Source organism: Ochotona curzoniae, unplaced genomic scaffold (assembly GCF_017591425.1).
Source record: "Ochotona curzoniae isolate NIBS_2020 unplaced genomic scaffold, NIBS_Ocur_1.0 scaffold_4701, whole genome shotgun sequence".
In the NCBI taxonomy this organism is placed as follows: Eukaryota; Metazoa; Chordata; class Mammalia; order Lagomorpha; family Ochotonidae; genus Ochotona; species Ochotona curzoniae.
This window is the reverse complement of record NW_024467122.1, coordinates 12,781,797-12,800,508: the sequence shown is the minus strand read 5'-3', so window position 1 is coordinate 12,800,508 and position 18,712 is coordinate 12,781,797. Positions and strand designations below refer to the sequence as shown.

The 18,712-nt window shown below is 39.3% G+C and overlaps 1 protein-coding gene across 1 annotated transcript in view; it reads right to left on the bottom strand.

The window, feature by feature from the left end:
- GABRG3 (gamma-aminobutyric acid type A receptor subunit gamma3) overlaps positions 1-18,712 on the bottom strand; it is a 503,489-nt gene that overhangs the window by 2,529 nt on the left and 482,248 nt on the right. The window contains exons 7-9 of the mRNA XM_040969452.1: positions 6,624-6,776; positions 3,258-3,454; positions 2,568-2,627 (exon numbers count right to left, since the gene is read on the bottom strand). Of these exons, the coding sequence (XP_040825386.1) occupies positions 2,568-2,627; positions 3,258-3,454; positions 6,624-6,776 (410 nt within the window). The remainder of the gene's footprint in view (positions 1-2,567; positions 2,628-3,257; positions 3,455-6,623; positions 6,777-18,712) is intronic.

The following is an 18,712-nucleotide window of genomic DNA, read 5'->3' as shown; positions in this document are numbered from 1 at the left end:
TGTTTACCCTCTCGTTTCCTCACATTTGTGAATGCTTATGCCTTACCGTGTGGATTGGACTGCTTGATTTCAAGGCATGTAGAACAGAGCCAGACGTGACAAGTCACGACAAACCCAGAGGGAGAGGCTAATTCAGAGTGGCCACAGAAAGCTCAGCAGGTATGGAGACCGGCTCACCAGAGAGATAAGGGGTGGTGGCAGGGGACTTTGAGAGGCCACAGGCAAACAAGCAACAAGATTCCTGGGGACAAGAGAAATCCCTCCCCAATTCTTTCTTTACAGAACCAAAATACAACCAAGGTAACTGAAACACAGAGACTCATTATTATATTTATGAGAGCTCTTTTTACATGTTTTGATAGCTCACTGGAAATGAAACAAATTCCATTTTACAAGATCAAAATAAAATTTATTATACAGCAAAGTAGCTGTAGTTCATCATGATAGTCAGGTATTATATTCTTGGAAAATGCAGATGGAGTGAATGCTCTATGTAATCGCCACAGAAATGCTAACTATGTGAGGTCATGCCAGACTTAATCATTCCACAATTTATATGCACTTCACAATACCATTGTAATATTAAATATACAATGTAATCTGTCAATTACAACAGAATTCTTAATGCTATAATTTACATTGCATATGTAGATTTTTAGGTAGACCCACTTCTTCTTTCTCATGAAAATGTCATCAATAATCAAGGCAGAAATTTTAACTAATAATTCCCCAAAGTGGACCTTAGCCCCAGTGAGACCCTGATGGACTCGTCCTTTGTCTGGGTACAGAATGCAACTCCACAACCTCTCTGAAGCACCAGGTTTCCTGGGCCAGGAGCCAGAGGCACAAAGTGACAGGCCAGGAGCCAGAGGCACAAAGTGAGCCATCTTCCCCCAACCACACACGCAACCTTTCATGAGCCTGACCCCTGTATACTTCATTTCTGCTTTTTCTGGTTGGTCATGGTGTCCCTGAACAAGCACTGAGAGTGGAAATGCTGGCAATACCCTGTAATAGTTGGTAAACTTCCTGTTTTACCGGCTGTCGTGTGAATTCTTGCTGCTGCTCTCGAATGGTGTCTCACACCTGCTTGGCACCATTTCAGTTTGTGAACTGTTTTTCTTCCTATTTCCTTTGACTTCATTACACTTCTTATTTAGAAAAAATTCCACTACTTTTATGGGAATTTCTTTTTTCTCTAAGTGGATGGATTTTACTCCCTTTGTTGACAGTATCATTTGTATACAAAGATGTCGGTGTCTGCCTCAGCTCTAGCCCCTGCTGTGTGTGACATGGGGTTCTTGGGGTTTATTCCTGCTGCTCCTGACTTGAATTTGCCAAGAACCAATCAGATCTTTCTGGAAGCCTTGGTTGGTGAAATCTATATTTTCAGTGTAGCTTTCCATTGCTATAGAAGCGGCTTCTCTACTAACCTGTTAGAACTATCATGATGTGCAAGTAGAAAAAACTATTATGTCTCTTATGAAAATAGATTAAAATACACATACACACAAAAGATAAAGATTGTCCTCAGTAAACTACCTAGGATCTATTTTAAAATTCTAATACAATTTAAAAGACATTCAGATGCAGCTCATAAAACTAGGCTTGTAAACAAAAACAAAAATACTAAATTTTCTCAGAAACAGGAGGCTGTTTTCTCCTTGCCTATGAAGCTGACAGCAGGGACAGTTCTGACATGTAGGTGTCTGGAACTGTTAATAGAGCTCCTGGAATGCCAATTGAGAAAGGCTGCAACCCCTTTTCCCCACCATTCTGCTTCTGGGTATCCAGTATCTAAGTAACTAGTCACAGCTGCATACAAATTAGCAGATATAACATTATACATGAAAATGGGTATGCATACTTGGCTTAGTACCCAGTCGTAATTGTCCATGTTTGAATCCAACGTGTGTGCTACAAAGATCTCAGAAAATGGCATTATTAAACAGTAATGTAAACCATATTTTTAAGTTTCAAGGAGGTTGTATAAGAAATGCATGGATCATAACCTAGTTTTTGTAAAATGTATGAATAGATACTAATTGAATGCCTAGGAAAAAGTCAGAAATTTTGTCATGATACTAACCTCTCGGTATAAGGATTATGATTTTCTCTTGTTTGTGGCCAATGTTCTAGGTTGAATTTTTAAGTCACAGCTGAGATATTATTTATCTATTCATTTATTTAAGAAAACATTTGGACTTGTGGCAAGAAGGACAGAGAGCTCCCATTCGCTGATTCACTCTGCATGTAGCCAGTGTGGTTGGAACTAAGCAAGGATGAAGACAGTAGCCTGGAACTCAATCCAGGTCTCCCACATGGATGGCAGCAAGCCAACCACCTGAATTACTACCATTTTTTGTCACCTAGAGTGTGAGTTAGCAGGAACTTGGAACCAGGAACTGAAAGCCTAGAATTGAAACTCTATTCTCTGATATGGGATATGAATATCCTAAGTGGCATCTGAATCATGCATGCATTAGTAAAAAGAAATTGTTTTTTTATACACAGCTTAGCTTAGTAAACATTCTCCAAAATTTTGGCACCTGTAATGCTATACTTACCGAAGGAGCTTGTAGGCTTATTCGCTCATGTATCCATCGTGAGGAATCTGGATGCAATAACTGCAAGAAAAGACAGCAGATCTTTAGAAAAGTCCTGTAGAAATCCATATTCAGGGGAGTATTGAAGGTCTGACTACCAGTCTCTGTAATGATGCTGGAGAGATTTCAATCATAGCTGCAGAATCTCCTGTTTTTCTTTATTTTTCTTTAAGGTTTGCTTATTTGAAAGGCAGTTATACACAAAGACAGAAACAGAGCTGAACTACAGAAAGAGAGAGAGAGAGAATTTTCAATCCACTGGCTCACTCCCCAAATGGCTGTAATGGCCAGAGTTGAATCAAGCCAAATCCAGGAGACCAGATATCTATCCATGTCTCCAACATGAGTGGCAGGCTCCCGATAACTTGGATCATCTTCTATTTTCTTCCCAGGCATGTTAACTGGGAACTGGAATGAAAATAGGGAAAGGTGGAGCTGGAAAAAGCTGGCAACACTAGATGCTGTCATCCAGAGTGCTGGTGGAACCTACTGAGTCACAATGCCAACTCCATCCAATCTTTTCAAGTCTTGTTGTTTATTATTTTTATCGTGTTTCATGTATTCCAAAGGAGTATAATCGCATCTGAGTACGCATTTACCCCAAACTATGCTCCCACTCCTTCCCAGGAAACCTTTGTTACTGCCACTCACCGATGTTTTCTTTTTCGCTGCACTTGGTTTCCTACAGCTTGAATAGTAGTTGAGGGTGGCATACTCCATCAGGGCAGCAAAGACGAACAAGAAGCACACAGTCACAAAGAGGTCCATGGCGGTCACATAGGAGACCCTTGGGAGGGAATTCCTTGCTATGGTGCTGAGGGTAGTCATTGTTAGCACGGTGGTGATGCCTGCACAGGGGACAGCCGTCAGGTTGTAAGAGGAGGGACCATGGAACAATACAAGGACAGACAATGCAGAGTCCTCCACTCTAGCAAGGCTGTTTCACTTTGATGTGAATCCTTCTTGCAATTGCATACTTAGTGTAATGCCATTTCAATGTCTATATGATTTAGTTAGCAACATTCTGATAAAATTCCTTGTGTGCGTCTTCACAATACTATTAAAATATCTAAATCAAGTTGACACCTTTTAATTTATTCAGTCCCATCTCATGTAACATTTTGATATTTCAGCCACTAATGGACCATGTATATCATGGTCTTTTGCATACAAAACTGTCAATCAAATAATTTCTCAGAAAATGCTCCTGTCATTTACAGATGAGTAACTGTAATTGTTACCAGTTGACATTTTGTCATATTTTTTTTTTCAAAAAATGAGGATACAATTCCAAGTTGTAACACATCTTTCATCTTTAAACAAATCCTTTGTTTCTCATGTTTTCTGCCCTGTTAAGTGTGTAAAATCTGACATTCTTCAAAAACACTGTTCTAATACTTTCTGAACTCCCTTCCCTGACAACACTTCAAGGAGACTGGGTGATATGAACAAACACACTAATCTGTCCTTCCTACTGTGAGTCAGTTCTTTGGCATTGTCAATGTGAATTGCACATGTCTTTATGTGTTTCTCTCCATGAATAGATTGTGTGATTTTTGTCGAGAGCAAAATTGTATCTTGTTCATCTCTGCCTGTCAACAGAATGTCTAAAACATCCCAGGCATTTCAATGGATGCTCGGCATCGAATGAGCAAATTATTTGATGATGCTCAGCATTGGTTTGACTTTTTACTTGCACGGATCAACACTGGTATAATCCCTAATGGTGAAAAGTGTTTAGAAAAGAGACATACAAATGACGGCTATTTTAAAGGGAGAAAACAAAGGAGCGAAAAGAATGGAACATGAAAAAAGCAAATGAAGAGAAACGATCCAATAACAACAATTTCTACTGATTCTTCCCGGATGAACGCCCTGGAGGACCAGGAATCTGTAGAACCTTTGGATATGGAAGGTTTGTGTCAGAGATCCTGTGATCTCAGGACTCTGGAGGTTAAGACGGCAGCACCCTGCTGGTCAGAGTAGTTAGGGCTTACTGATGAACATTCCTTCCCACCTCTGTTGTCTAGGCTTGGACTCCAAGTGTTTAAGGCAGTTTTTCCGTATCTAGTCAGAGAATGAGTCCAGCGGGACCATTTGGGCAGGTGTCAAAGATACTGATGTCAAAGTCCAGTCCCTTAGCCTTGCTCTGGGGCGTCGCAGCGTTGGTCATGAGGTTTCTGTCACCTTCTTGGGGCTTGGTTCTTTAATCAGTGTAAAATACAATGCCAAGCTCTCTCCTCATTGTAAGTTGTCAATTTGTGATAGTTCTAGTTCTAGATCTAGTTTCTGCTATGCAAATTAGAAAAGTCTACACTGATGTCAGCTACAGTTTTACAGAAAAAAAGATTTTGTAATAAATATCTAATGGGACTTAAAAAAACAAAAAAAAATTCAGAATCTCAAGTTCTATTTCAGTGTAGTTGTATCTGTAATATTTATTGATATTTATTGATTTTCCTTCATTTCTTGTTATACATTACTTGCCTGTATAGCAAGTTTCCAAAAAGTTCATGGAAGTTGTAATTTTGAAAAAAAAAATATTCTGGATTTTAAAAACATGTACACAAAACCAAACCTATCATGCTATTTCATTTTTTAGAAACTTTTGAGGTAATCGTGCACTAATCTTCATGAATTAAAAAAAAGCACATTTGAACATAAGAAACAGAAGACAAATTCTAAGCATAAGAAAAGCTAGTATGAAAATATGCTGCACAATTTAAAAATCACTGACATACTGTGTTTTATCAAAATGACATTGGGGGCCAGAGGAAAATTTTGCAAGACAGTTTTAGAGTACATACTCCAACTGAAAGTGTTGGGCGTTCAGTTCATCTTATTTCAGTGTGGAGGGTGACAACTAGAGTGTGAAGGAAGAGGAAGAGAGACAGAGCGAGTTAAGATGCTGGGTACCAGGACACAGAGTAAAAAATGTTACCGAGTGCAACAGTAGTGTAGCATGGCCATAGATCACAGGTTGCTGCTATGTTTTATTAATTTCTACAAAAGAGGAAGCTCCAAATACAAAGCAAAGATAATTGGATCTGTACACATTATATTCAATTACTGAAATATCACAGTGTACCCCATAAACAATTATTATTTGTTCATCAAAAAGCTTATGGAACATTTAGGGAGTTGTAAATAACTGCTCTGATGTTACCAGCACATGCTGTGCTTATGTACATATTTTGCATTATAACACTCTAACCTACAAATATGTATAATTAAAATTTGAAAACATAATGATTCTGGTTTGCTGCCAAGGTCACCACAACAAATCAGAATTTTTTTTTTCACTGAGACACAATCTCATTAGTATTTTTTAAGCTTACACTTTATTTATTTGAAAGGCAGGGTGATAAAGGACTGGGAACAGACACACAGAGGAAGAGATCTTTCATCTATTGGTTCGCTCTTCAAATGGCCATATCAGAAAGCTAGGAGTCTCTGGTAGGACAATCAGAATCCAGGATTCCATGGAGGTTTTCCACATAGGTGGGAGGGCCCAGTTATTTGGTCCAGTATATAGTGTTTTCCCAGGTGCATTAGCAAGAATTTAGTTCAGAAACACAGCAACTGTGACTTGAACCAGCACTCCAACACCGGATGCCAGTATAACAAGCTATGTCTTAAATCCCTGTTCCACAATGCTGGGGCCTCAAAACTGCCAATAACGGGTCTTCCATCCCAAAAGATGTGTGACAATTTCTGTTTCCTTGCCGTATTCTGGGGTTGGCGGGTTTCTGGATGTAGCGATATTTTTGTAACACCAGCTCGAAAGCTTAGATTCAAGAAATACATGTTATTGACTCTGAATCTCTAACTCCATTTTAATTTCAGCAGCACCCATGGAATTCCATTGTCAGAAAAAACTTGGATATTTCTAGTGTGGTCCAAGCAGCCCTAAAATTAGATCAACATCTTTGCAAAGTTTCTGGTTAAATGTACCCTAAGCATACGCCTGTGTGACAATTACACACAATTTTCAAAGAGGATTTTTTTATAACTTACCTAATGCTGTCCTTGCTGGTGTAGCATCTTTTTTAATCCAAAATGACACCCAGGATAAAACCACAGTCAGTATACAGGGAATGTATGTTTGAATCGTGAAGTAGCCCATTCTTCTACTTAATTCAAAATATATGGTCATGACAACGTAATCACCTGCAATAAAATGTTATCAAAATGAAGGCCACTTTCGTGAGCTATGAATAGTTCTGTGAAATAATTTATAATTTATTTTGTGAAGTGAATGGCTTGTATACAAATGTACTACTAACAATAACATCAAACCAGGATGAAATCAAAATGCTGGTGCTCCTAAACTGAATTTTTATAGCATCCATGACTGTGTAAGGCATTTTACTTGCAAAGCACACAAAAGCCATTTTAATTGACAGAGGAGACAGCTGTGAATATCTAGTCTACAACAGGCTATAAATTCAGGAGATATCATTGAGTCCTTATGTACATTGATTTATGAAAAAAAAAAGTAGCTCAACTGACCAATCCTCCCCCTACAAGCACCAGCATCCAACAAGTGCGTTAATGTGTGCCCCAGCTGCTCCGCTTCCCATCCAGCTCCTTGCTTATAGCCTGGAAAAGCAATGGAGGATGGCCCAAGGCCTTGGGCTGCTGCACCCACATTGGAGACCTGAAAGAAGCTCCTGGCTCCTGGCTTCAGATCAGTTTAGTTCTGGCTGTTGCAGTCATCTGGAGACTGAAACAGCAGAAGGAAGATCTTTCTTCGTCTTTCCTTCTCTCTGTAAATCTGTGTTTCCATTAAAAAATAATTAAATCTTAAAAAAGAAAATAATGGGTATCAGGAAAACTCAACTTTCAAAAATAAATGTAGGTTCATTTTCTGATTTTTTGGTTATAACAGAGCTGTCCTATCATACATAAATTTGTACAAACATTTATATTTTTATTTTGCTATGCCCATGAATTTCAATTCTGTTGCTTTATTTCATATTTTTATAATTGCCTTATACTGTAATGACTCCAGCATACAGGCCAGAGCAGCCCAGAAATAAAGAGAAGAAATCAGTTCATCACGTTCTTCTCCCTCCTACTAGAGCTAAGCCAAGTCACCAAGTCACTGGAGGTGATGCAGAGGTTATGAAAAATGTCACACTGTTCCCTGGGGCTCAAAGGGGGAGGCGCATGCTTAATAAGGCACACATTTCATTTTAAGTTCGTCTTGACTCACTGCTTTTCCAGACAGCCGCCTGCCAAGATTGTGTCTCTTCTTTTACTGCCCTTCTGACTTTTCTGAATCAGGAACTGAACGGTTAGGTCTAATGCCTGCTCACCTGAAGCAACTTTCTAAAATAGAAACCATTTTGTATTCTTCACCAATGTCTTGCTTCCTAATAGTTGTGACACTCTCAGTATAGTAATCCCATTCTACATTAAACACTCCCTATCCCGTAAACTCAACACTATTGGCATCTGGTTTACCCAGGTTCTCAGCTTTGTCTGAGCCCTTGCTCCTCGGCCGCTGTATCTTGTCCCTTCTAATTACAATGCTTCTCTTTCCCTTCTATTTGCATCTAAGTAGCTCCCATTATCATTTCTCTGAATTTCAACTTAGACATCACTCAGTTTTAGGGGAATTCTTCTCTGACCCCTTCTCAATAATTTTCATGAATTCATTTCTACTATTGATAAAAACAATATCTGTCTTCAAGCAAATAATCCAGGTTGGGTTATAGAATGTATTTCTCTTATTCATAGCATTGGTTAATGATAGCAATCAATTAGTATCTGCTGAATGAAAACATCATCAGACTCACAAATTTTTGATAAGACCGAAAAGGAGGTTAACCTGAACACACATGAAAGCTGCAATTGCAAATGTTAGACATAGTTTGGTATACTGCTCATTTCTATTGTGGCAACTCTCAGTATTGCTAATATAAACACCAATTTTTAGACCATTTTTCAAGACACATTTAAGATTTCCATTGAATTAGCAAATATTTCAGTATAGAAGCAAGTACTTGGAGCAAGAAAAGAACCCCAAAATGGTTTAAATATTATGAATGCACAATTATTCATATTAAATAATATGAATACACAATTTTCCTTGGACAGGTTGCTGAACTTTGTGAGATTTATTTTAAAAAAAACCTGCTAAATTTTTAGATGTAACTGTAATATAGAAACAGACAAAAAAGGAAAAATACACATAATACACAGGCCTGCTTAAGATAGCCTGAAAGGAATATCCACAGAATGGAATAATGCTTGCAGTTACTACCATTATAAATTCCTGAGTAAGAAAATCAATGAATCAAGAGCAGACATGCACATTGTTTTGTTTTGGTCAACTCTTTGTTTCCCACTCTACCTTAGGATCAGTGGAACTCCTACAGCTGCACAGCATACTCCTTTCCCTAACTCTGAGGTCTGCATCGCATCCCAGTGCCAGCAGCCTTCCCAGGCTCTGAGTGCCCTGATGGTGGTTCCACCTTATCTAGAAGTGATGTCTTGCAGGGAAGGCAGCTACGGCAGCCAGACCACAGCGTCAGGTGCAAGGATGCAAGCATGCAAAACATTCTTGGTGATCAAGAACAGGATGCAGGATGGCTTAAAGATGGTGCCTCTGTACATTCAGGGGAATTCTCAAGCTGAAACACATCTTTTGTGTCTCAAATTCTTATTTTACTGGTATTATTAGACAGCAGCCCATCCTCAGCAGTTGCATTTGCCCCAGGTTGGAAGTGTAAAGAATTATAAGAGGCTTTTTGAGACATTATACTGGAATGAATTCATTCACTCATTTCTTTTACAAATAGTGTTCCATACCTGGTAATTCATGCAGGGAGAGAAGGACCTACCATTGGCTCTCTAGGAATTCAATTTCACATTTTGAGAGCTCCTGAAAGGGCTGATTCCAGATAGTTCAGTGTCATAGAAAGCCTATGATAATGGACACTGGGATTAGCTAGGGTGTAGTGACTGCTTCTCTTTGAACATACGATCTTCAACTAAGACAGATTTGTGCAAGAAAATGACAGCTCCTAGAGCAAGCCTTGAAGGAGGAGGATTTTCCAGGAAATAAATCTTGACTTACAGAGGAAAGACAGTGTAATGGGTTCTCTGGTTTAGAAGCATCGCAGGAGTAAGTACACACTTTTCCTGTTATATTTTTTTAAAAAAAATCTGTATTGACTATATTTACATACTTATTAAAGAAAATTATTCTGTACTCACAGTGCATATAATTACTTTCTAAAAACCAAAGAATATTGTTCATTTAACTAACTTGCTATTCATTTTGCTAAACTTCCTATTTGTAAAAATATCACCTTAGTGAATCAGTAGATTATAAATTGCTGTTGAAAAATAAAGGTGATAGAGATTTTTTTTTCTATCTAAAAATGCTAACTAGCTGCTGGATAATATTATTTGGGTTATGCTCACAAAGTAACAGACTTACAGACAAATCTTTTCTTGTGATTATGTCTTTTTAATTGTTTTTTTTACATTTTACTATGATTATTATCATTTTATGATACAGTTCAATAGGCTCCTGGTATTTCCCGTATCCCCTCCTCAATTCCCTCCCTGCCTAGTTTATCTATATCATTACTATAGTTCTTTATACAAGTCGTATGTCCATCATTGTGGCATGGACAATGGCAGAGAGTCCAGAATCCTATTGTCAAGATATAGTAAACAGTTTCATTGTAAGTCCATCTTTGTCTGGAAGTAGATGCATTGTATTCTCACATCTGCATGTTAGTCTCCATTTCACAGCTACTGTACATCCCCTTAAATGAAAAGTCCTGATACAAAAGCAACAATAGAAAGAAAAATAGAAATTTACAATGCCATGAAGTTAAATAACATGTCACTAGATATGACAGTCTCCATTACACAGCTACTATACATCCCTAAGAGGAAGAGCCATAACTGACATATAAAGGAATGTCAATTAAACTCACAGGAGATCTCTCACAGGAAACTATACAGGCAAGAAGAGAATGGAGTGACATATTCCAGAGTATAAAAAACAAAAATTGTCAGCCTAGGATAACATATCCAGCAATGCTTTCTTTTGTCTTTGAAAATGAAATAAAATTCTTCCACAGTAAAGAAAAGTTAAAAGAATTTGCCTCTTCCAAACCCGCCCTACAAATGATACTTCAAGATGTTCTCTTGACAGAGAAGAGGAATAGCACCTACCTAAACCAAAGGCAAACGGGAAGAACATCCCAGTAAAATGACAACAGAAGATTAAACCAATGAACAATCCATTCCTAAAATGACAGGACCAAAGTACCACCCATACATATTAACTCTAAATGTAAATGGCTTAAGTTCAATCAAATGTCATAGAGTAGCAGACTGGATTAAAAAACAAAACTCATTTATTTGTTGTCTAGAAAAGACACACTTCACCAACAAAAATCAGTGGAAACTATATTGCAGGCAAATCTAAAGTGTTAATATTCGAGGTTTGGACTTCAAAACTGCCCAATAAATATTATCTTATGATTTAAAAGGGTAATCTTGTTTTCCAGAAATATCAGTGTTCATAGAACATTAAGAAAAGAAGAAGCATTTATAGAATTCCCAATATATCTTTTTTAGATTTATTTTTTATTTTTATTGGAAAGGCAGATATATAGAGAGCAGGAGTGACAGAGAGGAAGATCTTTCATTCACCAATTCACTCCCCAAGTGGCTGCAATGGCCAGAGCTGAGCCAATCCAAAGCCAGGAGCCTAGAGACTCTTCCAGGTCTCCCACACAAGTGCAGGGTCCCAAGGCTTTGGGCTATCCTTGGCTGCTTTCCCAGGCCACAAGCAGAAAGCCTGATGGGAAGAGGGGCTGCCGGGATTAGAATCGGTGTCCACATGGGATTTCGGTGCATGCAAGGCAAGGACTTTAGCCACTAGGCCACTGCACCAGGCCCCTCCCAATGTATTTTTGATGTGTAAATTCTAGTAGTGGTTCCACGTGAATTTCCCATCACATCCTAGTGATGATATTGGAAGTGAATAGATGTATTTCACGACTCCTCCAGGTTCTAGCCACAGCTTCCATAATCTAGCTTTGTTCCAGAGATCACTTCAGAAACCATTTCATTTACTTCATGCTTTGGGCAGCCTCATTTGTTTGTTTTATCTCAGGCAACAAAGTGATTTTCTGAACCACCTTCAAAGACAGCTTCTTATTTCCCTACAGGTCCTCATCTTCTATAACTATTCTTCTTTCCCTTAACCAGTACAGCTCTCCTGGCTCTTCTAACAGTAATCAAAGGTCAGTATCGCCCTCCCCAACAGCCAAGGCTCGTCATTAGCAAGCAATGTTTAGCATTGCAAATGCTTCTCCTCTGTCTTAGCCTTCCAATATGCCTGGGCAGATAGGTCTCTTTTTTCTATATGCCATTCACTTATGAAAATAAGCCCTTCGTTTTAAAGAAGATGAAATAATCAGTTAATTTATTGCTGGTATCGCTGTGTCATCCTGGAGAATTTTTCCCTTAACTAGGATCACCAAGTTATCATATATGTTTCATTTTGTTTTGTTTTGAAAAACCCAATTGCCCTTACACGTAATTGATTCTCCTCCAAATCAAGTGTTTGAAATTTCATGATTTGTTGTTTCAACATGACTTATTGCCCCTGCCAGTCATCTGTAATGCTGTCTTTCTTGCAGTCATGTGTCCATATATACATAGGTCTGTTTGTGAATATTGATTGCTACAAGCTATCAATTACTACAACCTATCATCCACTGTAACTGACATAACCTACAGTCACCCTTCCCTCTACTCAATTAGTTAACAAACTTGAGTAAGTCCCTCCTACTGAGTGTGGAAAGAACCTGTGATTAGATCTTAATCAGTAGAACACATAACCTGTCGTTTCACTGATTTTTTAAAATTTAGTTTATTTTTATTTGCAATACATTTAGAGACAAAAGGAGAGACATAGAGAGAGATCTTCCGTATTCCAGCTCACTCCTCAAATGTCCACAGTGTCTGGAGCTAGGCCAATCAAAGCCAATGCCCAGGATCTGGAAGCTTCCTCCAGGTCACCCACATGGGTACAGGGGCCCAAGAACTTCAACTGTGCCATATTTGCTTTCCCTCTCCACCTGCTCTGGCCCTGGCTGGATAAGAAGTGGAATGGCTACAACATGACGCCCCCCGCGGGGGGGGGGGGTGGGGGGGGGGGGGGGCACACACTCAAAGGAGCCCACTCAGTATGCAATGAGCAACCCCAAGCTGACTAGCCAGGTTCAAATTATGTGACATGTACTTGCATGTGTAAAAATGGTATCAGATTTGCTGATTTCAAGTTAATCCCAGAAGAGATGACCTTGATGGCCCACATCTAAATAGCACACACGTGGATTTTACTAAATATGTTATAATGACACTGGAATATATGTCAGTGTGGTTAACTGAAAATAGAGAAATCAAAATGTTTGCTCTCTGAGGAAGACATGAAGTATAACCTATCAGGATCATAACTGGTAACTCATAGATAACAGACTCAAGTCAGCATTAGACAATAATAAAACTACAAAGGCATATGAGGGGGGGATCAAGAGCGATCCTGAGATCTTCTCTTAACAGGAGGTCATATGCATGGAGTGGGGGGCGGGGGCAGAGGGGAGCAGGTAGACAGGAGGAGGCTGTATCCCAACCCTGAAGACTCCCAGATCCTCACCAAGGACTATCAGTACGAGCACCAAGGACTACATCCAACTGCCAAGGAGACCACGGGGAATTGGAGTGCCTTCAGAGGCCAAGAACTTTGAGGTCACCCACCCCCATCTGGATCTACCACATGAATGGAAGAAATCCAGATCCTGCCTTGCAGGATCCAAAGTCATAGAAACAACAACCAGGAGCCCTGAGCGATCTGCAGAAACAGAAGAACAGTAAACTTCCTTCGGAATTAGGGAGGGGAGCTTTATCTGGTCCTTGCCTGGTTCCGACTTTGGGTCCCCACCCTCTCTCACAATGACCATCAGGATCGCTCCAGAAACCCCTCAAAACAAACAAATGAACAATCTAGAATAGATAGAGAACAGCAAGGAAAGCTTAGAATCAGACAGGAAATGGTCAGCATGGATGCACTTATACCTCACTAGGTGGGACACAAAGATTTGTTACTCCTCACTAAGGTATTGAAGATTTCTCTGCACACCCCTCCTAAAACTGTTCACCTAAACTGTTGACATATGTCTTGTTAGAGTTATAGAGTTAGACTACCCGAAAAACAGCCAGGTTCAGCAAAATCATGCTTCAATGCTATAAACTGCTGAATACTAAAATTAAAACAGACACAAGACAGCTGAATAGCAATCTATAGCCATTTTAAGGTGCATAGAACATGGTTGTGTATAAACTAATAATTAAAATGTCAATGTGAAGAAGTCACAGGATGTGGTTCAGAACTTGCATTCTTTTTTTTTTAACATATTGGTTACTCAATACTATGTCAATTCCATAACGTTATAAATTGTTACTGATGTAATGTCGGGCTTTTAATTGATTGGGATGATATTCTGCCGGCTCTACCTTCAGACCAGAGATGGTCTCCCCAAGAAACCGTTGAACTTATCTGGACAATCTGGACGCTGGACTTAATGCTTGGTAAATTCTCAACTGAATCTGAACTGTGGTAATGCAACAAGGTGGAGGAATCCACCATGGGGGAAGGTTTTGGGGAGGGGTGGGGGGAATCCCATGCTTATAAAACTGTGTCACATAATGCAATGTAATCTATAAAAAAAAAGTTTGCTCTCAGAAAATGTTGTTTACTTCGATTTATATATCCTTCCATGAAATGCTTAAATTTTTTCCATAAAACATCAGCACACTTCTGTAAGACTTAGCTCTTGATACATGTAAACGTCTGTTGGTATGGGCAATGATATAATTAAATGAAACATAAATTATACCTATACTTAAATTATATTTATATTTAAACTACATTATGTAACATTTTGGAGGCAGCCATCTGTATCTGTGGATTAGAAATCTGCACATTTAACCAACTGTAGATCAACAGTTTTCCAAAAAACAACCTTGCATCTCCACTAAACAAGTACAGATTTGTTTGTCTTATTCCCTAAATGCTGTGCTCTATAGCATCGGAATTGTGATACACATTAGAAGTAAGGCAGAGATGATTTAAAGTATATGGGAGGAAATGTGCAGATGAAATACATATACCATGACATTTTATGTCTCAGATCTGATCTCCCATAGATGTTGAGATCCACAGCAGCTTTGGAATCAACGTCCTGAACATGTTGGGGATTGAATATGTACAGAATTGATTTTTAGGGTTGGTACTGTGGCACTGTGGGTTAAGTTTCAGTCTGTGATGCCAGCATTCCTTATGGGCACTGGTGGAGTTTGTGGTATTCTAATTCCCATCCAGCTCTGTCTGTACTAACACGCCTGGGAAAGTACTTGAGGATGACCCAAACTTTTGGGACCCTGCACTCACATGGAAGCCCAAGAAGCAGCTCCTGGATCCTGGTTCCTGGCACCTGCCTTCAGACCAACAGTGCTCTGTCTGCTGAGGAATGAACCTGTGGATGGAAGATCTTTCTCCCTGTCTCTCCTCTCTGTCTCTCAAATAAATAAATCTTTCAAAAATGGTTTTCTTTTTAAATGTTTATCATATTTTCAACTATCTTACTAACATCTTAGTAATGATAAGAATTTTGTATAAAGCATGCCTTAGGGGGTTTATAACTTCAAGGACCCCTAGCAATATACTAAACATTCAACTTACATACATTCCCGTTGTTCTGACTTTTTCTGTCATCCTCATTCATTTTAACCTTAACACATGTTCCATGTCCTTTTTTCCTGGATTTTACTTCCAGATTACTCAAATTTAGGATTTTAAAATACTGCCTTTAAATTTTTAAAGTTTTCTTTCCTTTCCCATTTCCAGGATTATTCATTATATCTTTGCAAATCCTCTTTGGTTGACTTTGGGTGTTTTTCTATTGCCAAGCCTGTTTTTCACAACATTATTAGCAGATCACTGCTTCTACTGTTACTACTTAGAATGTGACTTTATTTTTCTATGAGAATATTGATTTTCTTTCTACTCGCTGATATCTCCAACCCACTATTTTATTTCCTCTCAATTTATGATCTCATCTGCTATTAACATCTCCCTTTGGGCTATTGCAATTTTGTGTTCAAACATTTTTCAAAATTACAGGGAAAACGTTATTGGGAGGGTTCTTAGGGTGCCTTTGTTGCATCTGTATTTACAGTCTATTACTATTTTGTCTTGTGTCTCTGGTATGCCTGCATAAGTGCCACTTATACTTATTTCTGTTTCTTTTTTGGGAAAAGATTTATTAATTTGTTAGGAAATGGGAGCGAGAAAGATAGACTGTATTTCATTAGTCACTCCCTGAATCCCCACAATAGCTATATTCTGGCTAGGCTGAAGGCAAGAACCAGGAACTCTATCCTAGTCTACACATCGTGGCAGGGACCCAAGCACTTGTTTCATTATCTGTTATTCGCCATATGCCCAAATGCAGTAGCAGGGAGCTTGATCAGAAGTTGAAGAGCCTGGACTCAAACCCGGTGCTCCAGTGTTGAGTGTGGACATCCAATGTGGCCAGCTAACCTCTTGTGCCCCAACATTACTTACTCAGTATTTATAACTCAGCATTGATGGAGAGCACTTTGGGTTGGGGGCAGAACTCTGCCAGGCACAGTGTAACAATAATTTTGACAGAGATAAGTCAATTAATTACAAATGAGTGATCTCAGCTTAACTACAAAGCTCTCGACTGCATACTCCCTGGAAGGGCAGGTTTCATGAAACCTTCACAAGCCCTCTAGCCTGACAGTGTTCTTAACTCCAGGCCAAAGGGTTTCCCCAGAAAGCAATGCTTACAATATAGGTATGCACATGGAATCCGTGCTCCTCGTCTCACTTGACAGGAAAAGAAATCATGGTTGATATGGGAGAGAGGGTGGAACATCTAGAGACCAAGATCCAGTGAAATCATATAAACTGCTTAGTTGAAATGAAAGAAAAAGGGCAATGGGCACAAAGGAAACAAAGAGAAAAATGCCATAATCAAAACTGAAATTAGACTTAAATTCAATTGCATCAACAATTACTTTCACAGACTTAAGAGCGGAATCGTTACTGCACAGCGTAAATCATCTGGGACACTGCCCCTGCTGTGAAAATGCCCTGCGGCTGGTGCCCAACCGGACATGACCTTTCAACCAATTGCTAGATGACCAAGGAAAAATCTATGGCGCATTATGTCTTGGCATCATTACAGTAAGTATAATTGATGACCCCACTCCCACTGCTTGCCTCTTCCTCCAAGTAAATAGTGTGGAGTGTAGGAATATAAAGACTCTCTTTAATCAATAATCAAGCATGATCGGTATCACTCCATAGTCTTTGATTTTCAATATAATTGATAACCATACGTAAATCTGCATTGTTTAAACCCAATTCAATGCATATACCTATATTGTAAGAAAACTATAAACTTGCATATCAATGATTTCCTTTGAAGATTTTGAGTGTATTTAGCAAGTTGTGATCTTCTGTGAGGAGTTAATGTGGACAGAAAATTCAAAGGTAATATAAAAACATTCTTCAGCAAAGGGACACTGAGGAGGGAGTTGACTGGGGAAAAAGTCAGTGTGTTTTCCTTATGTCAGAACAAAGCCTTGAAATGAAATTCCATGACACAAAAACAAGACGCTTGAATGAGACTGCACACTTCCTGACTCTGAGGCTGGGGCCATCACACTCTATGCCACTGGGTTCCTGTGTCTACCTGTTTGGGGTACTGCCCATTTACTACTTCCAGAAGACTTGGGGCTTACAGCAGGTCTCTGAGTTTAAATCTGGGAGAAGTCCAGCAGGAGCTATGCACATATAAACTGGCCTATCCACAGAAAGGCATTCTAAGTTGTCACAGTCACATTAGATGGGCAGGAAGAGCATCTTCCACTAAAGACGAGCGGACAGCTCAAAGCAGCACACTTTGTTCCACCACATTCAGATCCTGAGACTCTGTTTTACTAACTTTGTGTTGCAAAATAAAAAACAAAACAAGAAAAAACAGAAAAGGTATTTAAGTTGAGGCATGGAACACCGAATCAGCCCCTGCCAGCACTCCAGCAAATCGGGGCATAATTTCTAGGAGGCTCAAACTTCCAGGTGTCAATGCAGTGAAACACGGTTAGAGATAACGCATCCTCTAAATGGCCAGCCTGGGCTGCCTTTGATATAAAGTGTCCATGCAGCTTTCAAGGCTGGCAATCGATGAAACCACCAGAGTGGGTTATTTTGACTGGTACTTAGAAGCTTCAAAAAGGATAGGATCTTTTTCTTGGGAAAATTAATAAGACTCCAATTAAAATGACTTAGAATTTAAAAAATAAAATGAAAGCAGCCAGAGGAAAATCGGCAACCCTAGCAGCCATAAGATTGATCTCCTCCCTGCATTTTCCGCTTCCTGTCCTTGCTTTCTTCTATTCACTGAACCCCTGGGGCCAGATTCAATTTCTCTGCCTCCACCTTCTTCCCCTGTACTGTCTCTCTTCTCTAAAAATGAAGTTTCAGAAAAAACACAGGACCCAAGTTAACAGCTCCTTCCAAGGAGAAAATGATTAATGGGAAAAGCTTGTTAGTCACAGCCTATCTACCCCTTAGATTTCAGCTGAACTAAAAGATTTGACAAAAGCCTTTCTAGATAATATTTGCGAAGCTATGAAGTTTGACCAATAAATTGGCTTAATTGTTGGGCTTATGAACCAGGGTATAAAGATTATAGCAGATTGGAGATTTTTTTTTAAAGATTTATCTACTTATAATTAGAAAGATATACAGAGAGAAGCAGAGGTATAGAGAAAGATCCATCCGCTGGTTCAGTTCCTAACCGGCCACAATGGCCAGGGCTACTCAATCCAAAGTCAGGAGCCAGGCGCTGCTTCCAGGTCTCCTGCACTGGTGCATGTCTCAAGCTTTGTGCCACCCTGTACCACCTTCCTGAGTCACAAGCAGGCAGCTGGAAGGGAAGCAGAGCGCAAGGTCATGAACTGGCATCCAT